Genomic DNA, 15,722 nt, shown 5'->3' with positions numbered 1-15,722 from the left:
TTGTGGGCTGTTTTGAAGTGCAGTTCCTAGTGTTGTTTAAACCAGTGGTTCTCTTCAAACATTTTCATGTCATGGACCCCCAAATGTACCGGTATATGCATTTGTCCACGGACCCCTATCTGGAAATTGTTTGTGCAAGGGATGCCCATACAAGATTTAATGTGTATTTAAAATGTTCCAAAAACATTCCAACATTTTCCACTTTTTCCCCCCATAGATTATTTTGAAAATAGCAGATCACAGCTTATTACACAACGCTTATTATTCTTTCAAATTCTTTCCTAGTGTTTAAATTGTCCGCTAAGTCACTTATTTTGGGCTTGTTTTCATAAACCAGGTTTGCTTTATTTCTCTCGCAAAATCCGGCAACACTGGTGCACTGCACACACAATCCCACGTCATTGTGTTCGGCCCAGTGTGACAACAAAAGTCTGACCATGTCTCTCCCATTTTCAATGCAGAGTGGAGAAAAAAGAGCGGGCCAGGTTAAAAACGGTCAAATTCCACGCCAGGACGGGCATGATTGAATCAAACAGGGTAAGTGTAAAGGGGGGGGGGGGGGGGGGGGGGCTAGCAGCCATGAGTCCTTGCCCCCTTCCCTCGGTACCACATACAGGCCTCTTGTTAAGAGCTGCTGCCGCCTCTGGGCTCCCAGGGAGATGGCCTATTTCCCCCCCAGTGTGGGAACAGGACAGCAGTGCCTGCTCACTGAAGGAAGCCCAGAAAAGGGCTCAAATTACTGAGATCTTAGCTTTTACTCACACACAACGCCAGAGAAGACAAGAGATCTCCATACATGCCACACACAGCTCATCATGTGCTCGGTGGTGGCATTCAAAATTTCATTGTTGGGGAAAACCCTGGCATGTATTGTACATTTTGATTTTAAAATATAGGATGGCTATTGGCTATGTTTTTATTATCCAATAATCCAAGATGAGAAAATTTTTATTTTAATTATAAATATGATGCATGTTCCCTTTGCCTGAATCTGTCATTCATTTTCACCCCAATTATTTGCTCGTCATATTCATTATTTGACCGTCGCGTATCAGACTTTTACATTTTTGTTTTGTTTTTTTTGCATTCATGCATGTGTTTAGCGTCCTCATTGAAAACCCATTCTGTTGTTGTGTTCTTTTCCTCATCATCATCACCACCACCACCACCCTTGCACCCTCCTCCTCCATCCATGCATCTCCTCCAAGCAGCCGGTCAAAGTAAAGCGCAAAAAAAGCTTCAACCTCTCACGCAAGTTCCCGTTTTACAAGAGCAAGGAGAACATTGTGCAGGAGTTGGTGGAATCCGAACGTGAGTACCACCAGCTGTGTGACCGAGGGGGGTTGCTGCTGTCGCCCTCCCCTCTCTCCTTCCTCCCCCCCCCCCCCCCCTTTCACGCTTCTCAACCTCGTCTCCCCACTGCTCATCTCTCCGCTCGCCTCCAGGGGGGTGGACAGGACAACCACTGTCGATCCCCTTCTCATGCTCCCAGAGAAGGACCCCCACAACCCAGGGACTCTCTCTGGTGTCTGTCTCTTTTTGTCTTGTCTGTCTGTATTTGGGCTCCAGAGGAGTCTAGTGTGTTGCTGCTGGCAGGTGTGTGTGTGTGTGTGTGTGTGTGTGTGTGTGTGTGTGTGTGTGTGTGTGTTTTTTCTTGTCTTGGCATCTAACACCAGGCTTCCATAACACCGTGCCACTGCTGCTACTGCCCCCTGCTCAATCCCCAGTCAATCCTTCCAGTCAGTCCCCTGACCCACCGCAAAAGAATCTGCTTAATTGGACTGAAGGTTTTGAACACTAACGGGTCACAATCCCATTTTAATGGGATTGTGGGCCTGCGTAAATGAAAGGCCTTGGCTTACTATGAATAAAAGGGGGGGCTCCGGCTTAATGAGCACAGTGCAGAGCCATGTGTTGGTGGGCAAGGCGAGCACACAATCCACACACATACCACTTCTCTCTCTCTCGCTCGCTCTCTGTCTTTTCTCTCTCCCAGCTCTCACTAACCACCTATTCTTCTTCCTGTCTGCCTCTCTTCTCTTGGTTTCTGCTCTCACCTGTCGGGACCCCCTAGGACTTCCCAGGGTTAAGCGATGACTTTTATGGATCAAAGAGTTTGAGTAAGTGTGTGGTTGTACTGTGTCAAGCAGCCTGTCCCCTGAGCTCAGAGCGAAATGCTTTGTCACTGCAGACCCAGCTGGCAATGGCTGAAACCACACACATTCAGACGCATACACAGTACACACACAAGACATGCACCCACCAACTTGCGTTCAGTTCACAAACAAGCGATGGATATACTGTGCATAACACATTTCCCAACGGGTGAGAGCAGGCTTTAGGCTTTGTCTGAACATCCTCACAAGCAAGGGGGTCGCAGTAAAGCAGGGCATTTTTGGATAAACATCGGGGTGTTCCTATGCCTAGTTTGAGATGCTTTTCCCTCCAGTTTTCCCCTGGCCTGCCTGCACTTCCTGTAGCCAGACAGCATGTTTTCTCTGCCCTGTTCCTGACATATATAGACCATTAGGCCCAGAACTAGCAGAAGGAAACGCTGGCGAGGGAAGGCCGCTCATTTGGGACATAGTGTCACAGGAAGTGCTTAATCTCTGATTGCTTTTCACCCTTAAAACCACTTCCCCAATGTAGGCAGAATTAAAAGCCGCAGCACCAAGCAAGACTTCTGCTTTCCTTGCTTTTTTCTTTCTTTCCTCCTTTTACTAGCATAGGCCTAGTTGATTAAAGGACAGGGACTTAATGTGTGAGACATATTCTCACTCGTCTCAGGAGAACACCTACAGCTCTGAGATGAGTGAGAATATGTTTCACCTGCATGAAAACTGAGCACATTTCTATTGGTGGCATTTATCTTTTGAAGAGATCTGCAACCCTAAACATTTTGTCTTATCCTTCCCAGAATGCTTGACATCCAACACGAGCGACAGTGAAAGCAGCTCAAGTGAGTCTTTTACCTTGGCTTATGCCATTCATATCATCATTTTAGATCATATAGGATCCGGAATATCCTGAATGTAGACTTAAATAATGTGTTTCCAGTTACTGCACCAATCAGTGGGTGCCTTATGTTTGATGGCTTGTTGGTGACTTAGATAAATGTTATATCATTATAGATGTAAGTCGTATACAGGTATGTTTCTAAGAGGATTGTGTTCGTATTTGGTTTATGTCGAAGTGTATAGCAGTGTATATTATATAACATTTGATCTGTATCCAAGCATGTCATGTTATTGCACCGCCATTGTTGTTTTGTTGTGTCTTGTAAGCCCATGTGGGCTGGGCACCTTTTGGTGCTTAGTTAAATTACCTTATGTCACCTTAAAGGGCCACTTCACACCTTTTGCAAATAGAGCTTATTTTAATGTTTAGGACACAAAAAAACTGTTTCCTGGGTTTGACACCATGTTCATGACCAAAAACCTGTCATGAAAATGTGGTCTCACTTCCTTCCTGGACTACAAAGTCACATCTCCATGCAGCCCTCCCCCTCTCCACAAGGAGGGAAGTGCACTAAAGCATTATGAGCATTGTAGGAATTCAGCAATCCAGTCAAACCCTATAGTCAAACACACAGACTTTAATATTAACATTGAGTGAATGCAGTCTCTTCCAGCAGTGAAATGTCCTTTTAAGAGAGGTCAACCTAAATGACAACAGCAACAAAGAATCACGTTGGGATTGACGCCAGAAGCGTAGATTGACTTTTGTCTGGCAGCCCGCCAACAGCGTAGCCTACATTTTCTAGGCTTTATATTCTTTAATCCATGTATCTCATCGATAGCTGTCTCTCGTTAGCAGTGGCCATTTTGAAGATCTCTGGGACCCCCAAATTATATTGTAAAATCAATGTTAATTTAACTCTGAGAGTGTACAAATGGACCTGTCAGGGTCCATTTGATTCCATTTGTACACTCTCAGAGTTACAGACCCATAAGGGTCCATTTGGTTACAAACTATTATTTAGCAAGGGACCCCCTGGAACCCCCTTCAAGGACCCCTGGGGGTACCCGGACCCCACTTTGGGAACCACTGTTCTAAGCCACCCCTGGACTTGTGTCACGGCTCTCACTTTTAGAAACCTGATCTGATTTCTATAAGTGAGACGTATTCACTGATGATTTTGTTTTTGCATTACAGAGGGCCAGGAGGACACAATTCTCTCTTATGAGCCAGTCATTCGACAGGAAAGTAAGTGAAACCTTCCACCACCAGTGTTAATTTTGACAGCAAACTGATTTAGTTTTAGTCATAGTCTTTAGATTTTTTGGCAGGCCGTGATGGTGTCGTAATGCCCTGATTCATACTTTACCTCGTGCCAAAAATAGCCAGAGCTACAATCGGCTATTTTCAGAGCAACCTCCTGCACCCAAGCATGCATAACATGACTTGTCTTGTCTCCACTAGTCCTGCACCTAGTCTGGTGTTTAGTTCTTGTCAAAATTGTCAGGATATTTACTCATAGACAGTTTAGTCTTTATTTAGTTTGAGTCAGCATACGTGCGGTGCGGAGCGCGGGGAAAAGCCACTCCTCGCTCCAGGGGGCTGTTGTGGCGCTCGCTCGTCATCACTCACGAGGCATGTTTCGGTCCGAAACACGCCTCAAACATGAGCACGCACGAGTCTCTGTGTCTGTCTGAGTGTCCGTGCAAACCAGGCATGCTCAAATATGTGGTGCACACCATGGCGGCTTGTAAACGGGAGGATGGTCATCGCTCCGAAGCCGCGCTGACCCGTTAAAATCAGCCCGTGCCACTCCCACTCCCCTCCGCTCGTATCCTCTGGTTTTAGTTAGTTTTCTTAAGTGTAAAAGCCGGGTAGTTGACGGACGTGTTTTTGAGGGGCGCTGCCAAGCATAGGAGTTTGTGTAAACGCAAACATTGAAGACAAAAGTGAGGATGGAAATTGTGGTTGGCCCGGAATGAGATGATGTATGATAAGAGCGCCCCATGTCATAGGTTTAGTCCTCTGAATGAGATGATGTATGATAAGAGCGCCCCATGTCATAGGTTTAGTCCTCTGAATGAGATGATGTATGATAAGAGCGCCCCATGTCATAGGTTTAGTCCTCTGAATGAGATGATGTATGATAAGAGCGCCCCATGTCATAGGTTTAGTCCTCTGAATGAGATGATGTATGATAAGAGCGCCCCATGTCATAGGTTTAGTCCTCTGAATGAGATGATGTATGATAAGAGCGCCCCATGTCATAGGTTTAGTCCTCTGAATGAGATGATGTATGATAAGAGCGCCCCATGTCATAGGTTTAGTCCTCTGAATGAGATGATGTATGATAAGAGCGCCCCATGTCATATGTTTAGTCCTCTGAATGAGATGATGTATGATAAGAGCGCCCCATGTCATAGGTTTAGTCCTCTGAATGAGATGATGTATGATAAGAGCGCCCCATGTCATAGGTTTAGTCCTAGTCGCTGGTTTGAGCAAACGGACGGTTCATTGTGTGTTCTGACATTGTTGCTTTGGCTCTCTCTCACCCCTCCCACTATCTAACTTACAGTCCACTACACGAGGCCCGTCATCATTCTCGGCCCGATGAAGGACAGAATAAACGACGACCTCATCTCGGAGTTCCCCCACAAGTTTGGCTCCTGCGTCCCTCGTGAGTTCATGAAGCTTTTTTATCACAATTTAAACATCACGATAAATGTCACAGGTGGGGTGGAAGGGGCCGTCTGGACGGAAGACGGCTGTGGAACTTGAAGGACAACGGGACGTATAAACACTTCCAGTTTTCTAATTCACAACTACTTTACTACTACTTTGGTGTTGAAACTTTGAATTTCTCTAACTATAAACTTTCACGACAGAACAAATATAATTTATGAAAAGGCTACTACAGTGAAGTCGGTTCACGGAAGTAGGCTATGTGGGCATTATCTGACAATAAATTATACTAAATTGCTTTTAGGGTCAATACAAGTAAAATAATATAGCCTTTCCATGAGTATCTTTTCATATTTTTCCAGAAAGAATACAAACCGCCAATAGCACATTACAAGTTATGAATCTTGAACCTCTGCTGTCTGCTGTAGTAAATACGGCAGTGTGTTTGAATCTGCATCCAGGGCTCTCGCCCTCCCACCCCTCACTGGGGAGAAATTGGGTAGGAAAAACGGGGACGCCACAGGAGGACATCAGAACATCAATTTAGACTCTGGGATCTGTTACAGTTGGCAGATTTACTTTTGTATATATTTAGTTGATTATCCTCCCCCCTGTCTTTCATCTTGAACTTTAAAAGTTTACTGTCATATCACAAGGTAGCAGCCGTAAAAGACTGGCAACAATTTGAAGTCGCAAAATTGCAGATACTAAAAGACAGGACACAATATCAAATCTGCACCAAATTTCCAGAACGGCCTGTTATAGAGCCACCAGGAGGCCGACTTTTGAAAAACACATCTTTTGATATTACTCCAAAAATCACACCCATGTGAACTGAGTGTTGCAGCTCCCCCCCCACTTTCTCTCTCTCTCTCTCTCTCTCATTAGCAGGCAACGTTGCAGCACTATCTCTCTCTGTTTCTGGCGTCCCCTACTGGTACCCTATAGTCATACTCGTGATCATGGTGCACACATGGGTACATAGTAGAGCTGTCACGATTCGCCTAGTCCACGATTCAATTCAATTTTCGATTTGAAGCTCACGATTCGATTCGATGTTCGATTCGCTATCACGATTCGCCTAGTCCACGATTCAATTACATTTTCGATTTGAAGCTCACGATTTGCTTCGACATCTATTTTTTTAAAACCTCCTTTTTCAGCATTGAGGGATATATAATTAATAATTATAATTTAGGCCAATATCTTGATTTGTAAAGAAAAACCATTGAAAGTGGTCGCATCATCGCATGTCACAGGGGCGAATTAGCTGAGAGCTTTTCTCTATAAGAATCTAGAATAGTTGGCTGTGTTGTTGTCTTTGTACCATCTTTGGACAGATCGATTTCTTTGTGATGTCTGCTAAGATGCTGGCCCATATTTGACGCGTTGCCTTTGGGATACGGCACTCGTTTGGAGCATAAACGACAAACTGAAACCGTTTTGTCAACGATGCGTCGTGTGCCATCATAACTCACTGGGAAGCCAAAATATTTCCAAACTTCTTTCCGTGTGTCATCGTCGTCGCTGTCTACAACAGCACTGGCCATGGTAAAACACAACAGCGGTCTCGTTCTCTCACTTCTGTGTGTTTATTGTCATCCGTGTATCACTATCTACAAGCTCCAAGTGTTGCATGACAGCGCTTTGTGAGCTTGCAGATGAACCCTTTTTGTGTGCGGCGTGCGCCAGCCAGGTCCTCACAAGTATAGTACTATAAAACACCTCGGCGCAACAAGTCCTCGGCGCAACAAAAAAGTTGATATTTAAATCGTGTTATTCTCGGTAAATTTTCAACCGATTGTTCTAATTCCAAATGGCCTATAATCCGTGAAGTGTAAATTTTCATTGGGTGAAAATCTACCGGTACGTAGGCCTACAGTTTATAATGAAATCATGTGTTTGTCCGATGCTTCCCCATGCTCAATCAGAACATGTAGTGGTTACACCTGTGTGTTGATACGCTCCCTCTTACAATTAAATCAAAATGCATTGCATGCAATGTTTATTGTTTACCATACTAAAAAAAGATGACTGCATGGAACTGTATGTAACCAAATGATGGCCAGGTGCAGACCGGTGCAAAAAGCCGTGGCCGGTGTGCAAAGAAATAACTGATCTACAAGCTCACATGTGTCGAGCCTCGGTGCGTTATGAGCTTGTAGGTCTTGTACAATAATGATGTGTGTGTGTGTGTGTATGTGACTGACTGTGTGTGTGTGTGTGTGTGTGGCAAGGCTCCGATACAGCTGGCTTTTCGTCTCTTTTTTTTCTCCCCCAGCGGAAGCATGCATGCGCGGAATGGCCCGGCCGCTCGCGGAAGTAAAAAATAAAACATCGCGATTCGGTGCGTCATTTCGATACACTGAATCGAACGTCAATTTCGATTCAATTTCGATTCGTATCGAGAATCGTGACAGCCTTAGTACATAGGTGTACATGGACAATGCTGGTTGTAGGAGTGGTTGCACCACTCAAAAATCCCACAAATTGTTACACACTATCTCTATAGTCATGGTTAACATTGCCTTTCAAAGTTTGCAGGAGTAGCCCGTTTTGAACAAAAAGCCTCAAATCATGAATGCAACGTGCAATTTACGTGAAATCTTTCACAGACTTTCCTACTATAGTCCGGCAGCCGACAGGCTTCTTTTTTTAAAGTGGGAAATTTGGTAGTCTTTTTTTATTGGCCTAAAATATTGTCTACATACATACATTCATGAATCCACTTGCTGACTGGCTGTCACTATTGGGCAATTATTTTATAGGGGTTTCTTTGTGACCCTACCATTAACATCCTATGGCAACAAAGCAGCCATTGCCCAAAATGTGCTGACCTCATCACATTTGTCATGACGTCTATGGCCGTTTTTAGCCCAAGGAGTGCATTTTGTGCAAAACTAATGCTTTGAATGGATTCAGAATCATGAAAACACCCTAGTTTGACATGTTGCATGCTACTTAAAGCAAAAGGAAAGTTTGACATTTAAAAAAATGTTGCCTGCCATAGGATGTTAATGGTAGGGTCACAAAAAAAACCTATAAAAACAATTGCCCAATAGTGACAGCCGGTCAGCAAGTGGATTCATGAATGTATGTATATAGACAATATTTTAAGCCAATAGAAAAGACTATATACGAAATTTCCCACCCCATAACCCCGGCTGCCGGACTACTAGGCTGAGGAATATATCCCACCCGTTTCACATTGGCCTGTTATAGTGCCACCAACAGGTGGATTTTTGCAAAACACATTTTTGGAACAAAATGCCTCAAATCATCCAAGGCATAAGAAGAAATGGCACCCTTTTCACATTGGCCTATTATAGCACCACCAGGAGGCCACAACCTGACCTGCCCTGGTGGAGACCTGCGCCACTTTATCTAGTTATTATTTTTATTATTTTTACGAATTTTATTATAATTGAAATAACAATTCTGTTTTGTGTAATATGTATTAATTTCGTTTTGAAGAGGGCTCGCTGGTGTAAGTTACTCATTTACTATGTGACTGTGTCTGGAGGTGGAGGGCGGAGTAAAGCGCACTGCTCTGGCTGTTTCGAGCTGCTGCTCTGGTGGTGGTGGTTGTTGTTGCTACTTGCTAACTTGTTGCTATCGATGGCTGTGCTCTGGTTTGCATACCATGCATGCAAACATGTTTTATAAGATTTTGATAACGTCGGGGTTTCATGTTGCACTGCAGTCTCGTTAACCCAGCTGGTTGCGGTGAAATGGTGAATAATATAACCTAATGTCGTCCTGACCTAATCAATCATCAATCGACGTCACCGTGGTAAATGCTCCATATAACGCTCCGTTAATGTTCACTGCATACACGTAAGATACAGGCAAGTTACATGATGATGACCTGCACGCAATGTTACAGTCCATTGTACAGGCTATTTAGTTTCCAAAATGCTTAGTATTGTAGCCGTCGTCACGTGGTGTGTCCAAAATAACTGCCATGAGCGGTGCATTGGTGGTTTGTATGTCTATTCTTTTGGACACAGTCCGTGACGCACATTACGCGTATGGGGTTGAGAGGCAATGATTGATGTAAACTACTAATAGGCTATAGCCAAGTTGGCAGTTTATAATAATATTGATAATAATTGTAGCTCTGTAGGGGATGGTTGCACTTTGCGAACGGGGACTGGACATAACTGCATCACTTCAGAGGAATTACATGGAGCTGCTACTTGTTTACTCACCCCTGGAATCTATTAGAATGGTGGAAATGGAAGATTAACAGCTAACGTGTTGAATGTGAGTTGCATAAACTAAGTCTGTTCTCTCTCTCACTCGGTATAACAATTGAAACAAGGCCATTATTATAGTGGCCTTTTTTCTCTTTTTTTTAAGATATTTTAAAAATATCTTAAAAAATATTATTTAAGATATTGTTTTGCGGCTTATGCCTTTTATTGGTTTTTGAAGGACAGACAGTAGGCTGACAGGAAACGGGAGAGAGATGGGGGGGATGACATGCAGTAAAGGCCGTGTCGGGCTCGGGAGTCGAACCCGCGGCACACTGCGACTGCCAGTCGGGTGCCCAGACGGTTACGCCACCGCCTGGGCCGCTCGCTCTCTCTCTCTTTGATGAGAACTCTAATCTGTGTTTACAAAGTTGTGTGAGTTCATGTGAGAATGTTGTGTGTGTATGTGTGCCACTTTGTTCGTCTTTGTATATGCCTTTGTATATATGTATAATCAAGTGTGTTGTGTACTCTATAGTAAAGGTGTGTGTGCAAATGTGCTCTAGTAAATGTGATTGAATATCAGTCTCTATTAGTATGCATAATCTGTCTTCTTTGTCTCTCTACAGACACGACTCGTCCGAGGCGAGAGAATGAAATGGATGGCCAGGACTACCACTTTGTCGCATCGCGAGAGCAGATGGAGAAAGATATTCAAGACAACAAGTTCATCGAGGCGGGCCAGTTCAACGAAAACCTCTACGGGACGAGCATCCTGTCCGTCAGAGCAGTGGCTGAGAGGGTAACTTGCCAATCATATTTCTACATTCTCCCCCAAGATCGGCTTACTATATTGGGTTTGTGCGTGTATTCGGGGGAGGGGACCATTTGTTATGAACGTAACATGCTTTCTGTGAGATCCGAAAATGTCGGATCAGTGTGCAGTGCTGATGATTGTTCATTGTTGAGTCCCTTACAAATGTGTAACATATATATCCAATCTTTTTGGTTTTTCAGCAGGGAAAACACTGCATTCTGGATGTGTCTGGGAATGCTATAAAACGACTGCAACAAGCACAACTATATTCAATTGCCATCTTCATCAAACCAAAATCCATTGAAGCCCTAATGTGAGTCTCTCAATGTATCATAACAAATGATTTGTTTTTGACATGTCAGAATTCTCAACAATATTTTACAATTGTCTGCAATAGTAGTGCCTTCTCGTGTCTTTCAGGGAAATGAATAAGAGGCAGACATATGAGCAGGCCAATAAAGTCTTTGACAAGGCAATTAAGCTGGAACAAGAATTTGGAGAGTATTTCACAGGTAAGGGTTTGATTTATTGAATACTTTATTAGTCGGAAAAACAAAAGGGTCCTGCCCATTGTGGCCCTATGTATTAATTCATCAACACATAAAACACTATTATAGGTTGGCTAGGTTCCACTGTATTTGGCTTCAGTCCAAGTACAAGGAACTCGGTCACCACGACCTCTGTCATTTGGATTCCATAGATGTCTTCTTGTGTTTTTTTTCTTCTATTCACTTGGTCATTAACAGGTTTACTGCCACCTGCTGGACGCAAAGCCAACCTCAGACTGGCTCCCGAGGCGATTTAGAGGGTGAACACACAGGACGGATATCCTGTTGTGGGCGTCCATCTTAATGCTAAATAAATAGCGTCAATGCTAGCGAGCTAAAATATAGCCATCCTTGCTCTAGAAAGCACCAATGTTTCCATGTAGACCACCGGATAATCAGCAAAGACCTCCGAACATCGCACGTTTTATCCAAACCACAGAAAGCTGTGTAGATTTCGAGTTATTCAGCTTTTAGTCAGCTTGTATAATGGGAGGCGGACGGGAGCGTTCACATGGTTTCACTAATTGCACTAGGACACAATGTTTTAGTTTAGCTTTAGTTTATTCCACGAGTTCAGACATCAGGACCATCTAACCCAGTGGTTCCCAAACCTTTTGAGCCTGTGACCCAAAACAGACATTATATGTTTGCCCAGGACTAGTGGAAGGACTGGAACTTAATGGAATTTCTTAGATTGATTTGTTTGTTTTTAACATTTATACATTTTTATTTCTAATATTTTTGTGTATGTGTATATATATATATATATATATATATATTCTTTAAATGTAGGAACATTTTACTCCAGTCGCGATCCATAAAAATTGATCCGTGACCCAAATGTCTGGGAAACAGTGATCTAACCTATTCACACGTCGTTGTCCTCCCCTCTCTCCCCCTCTTTCTCTCTTTTTCTCTCTCTCTCTCTCTCTCTCTCTCTCCAGCCATTGTACAGGGTGACTCATTAGAGGAGATCTACAACAAAATCAAGCTAATCATCGAGGAGCAGTCTGGTCCCTATATCTGGATCCCCTCCTCAGAGAAGCTCTGAGCTCACAGCTGGGCCTGTTCCCCCTTCCCCGTGCGGATGACCCTGTACCCCCCCCCCTCGTCTACCAAGAGACCCAACCTAGTCCCATATAACCCCCGGAACCCCCCCCCCCCCCCCCCCCCGTATACCCATGCCCCCCTTTTTTGCAGATATGTTTCATATCAAATTTCAGTGTCATCATTATGTTACTCTACTGAAAAAAAGACGTCTTATCACCATTACTGTGACTGTGCACACCCCCCTGCATGAGTTTCTCAACAAATCCATTCAAGACTGGATATGCCATTCCAAATGAATTTGTCAAAAAAAAAGAAGGGGAGGGGGGGAGGAATAAATCCTTTTTTCCCCTTTTTCTTTTTTTACGGGTGAAGTGGGACTGACTTCGAAGATCAGAATGTTTTACAGAGTTCCAGAGAAGAGTCGGAATTCGGCGAGGGGGGGGCGGTTGAAGTTACAAAGGGGAACAGGGACAAATCATACCAAGTTGGAACACTTTGTAAATGTTCATCACATGTTCAAAATGAGAAAAAAAGAAAATGAGACACGCAAGACACGCAGAGATGAGAAGTGAAGACCGATTGAAAGGTGGTTGGGTTTTTCTAAGAGGACTGGAGCCCAGCTGATGGTACTGTTCAAGGAGTCGTCTCTCCTGTTTATAAACGACTGAGGAAATCAGTGGAGAAAAGCCTACAAAACTGGTGATCCGCTTATCACAAACCAGCTTGCCGTTCTGGTGGTCTGCCAGCTGCCCTGCCGCGGCCAGATAAAAGACACGTTGGGGAGGGCAGAAACAAAAAGGAAAAGACGTGCATTGTGAATCTACATTTATATTATGATGAAATCACACAATTAAAATTCTAAATAAAAATAAAAAAATCCTGAGATTTTACTACATATTAAAAACTACACATTTTACACTTCACTAGTATTGTCTACTTGGAGGGCTGTTAGATTTAATTTCAATTTTATTTTTTTTAATTTCATTTCTTTCCCCTTTTTGTGGGATTCTTTGCTCGTGGTTTTTAGCTGCTGTGTAAAAAGGACGGAGGTTAGAGAAGTGTAACTGGGCTCTCTGCAAAACACCAAACTGCCTTATATCAAATACCAATTCTGTTTTGTGACCACCTGTTCTCTGTGAGGAAGGCTACACAAAATTGACAAGATGAAGGAAGGGGAAAAAGGAACAATGTTATTTTTTTCCTTTCCCCCCTTTTTGTGTTCACTTCCCGGAGGGCCTGACTTGCGTGCAATAGATAAAATGCAGAGTCTCAGTCCCGTCTCTGTGGGGCACCTTTTCTCACCTGTATTTTAAACCTTAACTAATCGAAGAGTTGGCCTATTGGATTCCAATTTGGATAGCTATCGCCTCCTCACTCATGTTGAGCAGCAGACCACCCTATTACACTCTCTGCCTTCCGAGATGATTCTCTTCTGATTGAATGGTCACATGGTACTGTCCTGTATGCCACCGTGGCGGTGGCCTTAAAACGGGTAGAACAAGACATTAATTGTATTGGATGTCCTAAACAATTAAAGAGTCAATATAACTTGTTTTCAATTGTCCCCCCCCCCGCCCCCTTTACTCAAAAAGAACACTAAAGATGGGTTTGATTAAACCTATACAGTCGATGCATTCTTCACTAATTTGTTCTGGGCAGGTACTGAGCCACTGTGTTGAGCCCTGATGTATGTGTGGGGGTGAGCTAGGCCAGCTCGGGAATCTAACATACAGATATGATTCCCCCCCCTGTGACTGAAAGGGCAACTTGAGAAATGTGAATGAGGGACGACCGACGGTGCTGTCTCTTTCGTCATGCGACGAAGCATTAATTGGGGCTTTAGTTCAAATGGCATTTTCAGTTTAATCAGAGGATGTATTAAATGTCTCCTTTTTTGTATAAGATGTGAAGCTTTCTCAAGACTACTAAGTGTGGTAGCCCTTGCATGAGTTGGCTGTTCGGTACCAACAGGATTCAATTGTCCTGCCTGCCTCATCCTCCTGTGCGGGAACTTGGCACTGTGTTCATGTGTACATGCGAGGGGACATGTCTGACTCATTGAAGATGAAGAAGGAATACTGTGGCCCCCTGACCCCTGTGAACATTTTATTTTCCTCTGGCTTTTGAAGAGGGTTGAAAAGGGCATTTTCTTTTTCTCCTTGGGATAGCCAGACTCAACAGGAAGTGCCCCCTGGGTCGCCCTGCTCTCCAGCTGTAACCTGCAGGCATTTTCTGAACAGGTGTGAACACCTGCCAGGCACCACTGCTAAACCAGCTGTCATTACCTGTGTCAAAACCAAGAGTTCAGGGAATAACCGAAGGGAACAGAGCCATTTATAAACTGCTTGCAGACTGTTTCAAAAGGGTGTGGTGGTAACTGTACAATGTAAATATATGCCCCCAACAGATTCCCCCTCACCTGTGCTTCATGCATGTGTGAAACAAACTGGGACAAAACCTGTTTTATAGACCACAAATGTCAGGTAAGTAAAACTTTGAGCTATTCTGAGATATCATTTACATACAAAATGTGCCGTATTGTTGGTATTTCTCTATAGACGAAATCTTTTCAGATGCCTATTGGAACACTTAACTAGTCAGTTTGGGAAGTCGATTTCCTCAAGTAGGGCCTGTCTACATGTGATTTCTTGTGGAACGTGTGAGTGTAGATTTTTTGTAAAAACAAAATATATATATATATTGTAAAAAAACAAAACAATGAGATGCAGGCAGAAACCTACACCACAATATCACAGGAACCAGAAAGGAGTATTGATCAATATCTCATCTAGAAGTTTAGAATTGCTCTTCTGGTGTTTAGTTGAAATACAGCTGACTGTTAACAATGTGTGTGGTATTCATACCTCAGTCAGCCATGTCAAAGCCCAAAGAACTTGATTTTCATTTTGCTCTTTCCATTGAGGTTTGTGGTGTAATCTAAAACAAGGTGGAGCCTGAATGCCTCTGATGTGTGTGTATAATTGATGAGGGCCTTTGTTTCGATGAGAGAAATGACACTTTTTTTTGTTTTCGGGAGTGGGGGAGAGAGGGGCAGCGGGGTCGGGTTCTTGTTTGTCCTTTTTGCGAGTGAAGAGTTTATGATACAGCACATACAGTGTGCAGTAAAGTGCTTGCAAACATGAACCCTTTGATTGTACAGTAGCTTCCTTCCTGTCACTGCAGGTGGTACAGCCTATCGGGACACACTATGGCCTGATGGTCTTCCATGTCCTAGTCATGAAGGAACACATGCAGTCCTGCAAGCTTTTGTTTGGGTTTTATTTTGGGACTTGACAAGAGTTTATTTGTTTGAAAATAATAAAATATGTGACTCGGTTATGATTTCCAATGTGTTCTTTATTTATTCCCGCACCCTTCAAATTAGTTCAGGTATAGGTTTGGAAAGTTTTGATCTTTAATCAGGCGAAGAAATGGATCTCGTCTATCAATTCATAGAAATATATGGTTTAT

The 15,722-nt window shown here is 43.4% G+C and overlaps 1 protein-coding gene across 4 annotated transcripts in view; it reads left to right on the top strand.

The window, feature by feature from the left end:
• Window positions 1–15,587, top strand: part of dlg3 (discs, large homolog 3) — a 165,456-nt gene extending 149,869 nt beyond the window's left edge. For 2 of the 4 annotated variants that reach the window (XM_083786477.1, XM_083786476.1), the window contains 9 exons: window positions 462–537; window positions 1,212–1,311; window positions 2,918–2,959; window positions 4,156–4,206; window positions 5,534–5,635; window positions 10,466–10,638; window positions 10,854–10,966; window positions 11,074–11,165; window positions 12,146–15,587. In XM_083786477.1, the coding sequence (XP_083642603.1) occupies window positions 462–537; window positions 1,212–1,311; window positions 2,918–2,959; window positions 4,156–4,206; window positions 5,534–5,635; window positions 10,466–10,638; window positions 10,854–10,966; window positions 11,074–11,165; window positions 12,146–12,252 (856 nt within the window). In that variant the 3' untranslated portion in view covers window positions 12,253–15,587. Of the gene's footprint in view, window positions 1–461; window positions 538–1,208; window positions 1,312–2,917; window positions 2,960–4,155; window positions 4,207–5,533; window positions 5,636–10,465; window positions 10,639–10,853; window positions 10,967–11,073; window positions 11,166–12,145 lie in introns of all 4 variants that reach the window. The other 2 variants (XM_083786475.1, XM_083786474.1) reach the window with 1 other exon arrangement.
• The last annotated feature ends 135 nt before the right edge of the window (window positions 15,588–15,722 follow it).

The sequence above is a fragment of the Protomyctophum parallelum genome (assembly GCF_964188405.1).
Source record: "Protomyctophum parallelum genome assembly, chromosome: 16".
Taxonomy (NCBI): Eukaryota; Metazoa; Chordata; class Actinopteri; order Myctophiformes; family Myctophidae; genus Protomyctophum; species Protomyctophum parallelum.
Note: the sequence above shows the minus strand (reverse complement) of the source record. Positions and strands in the feature narration are given on the sequence as shown.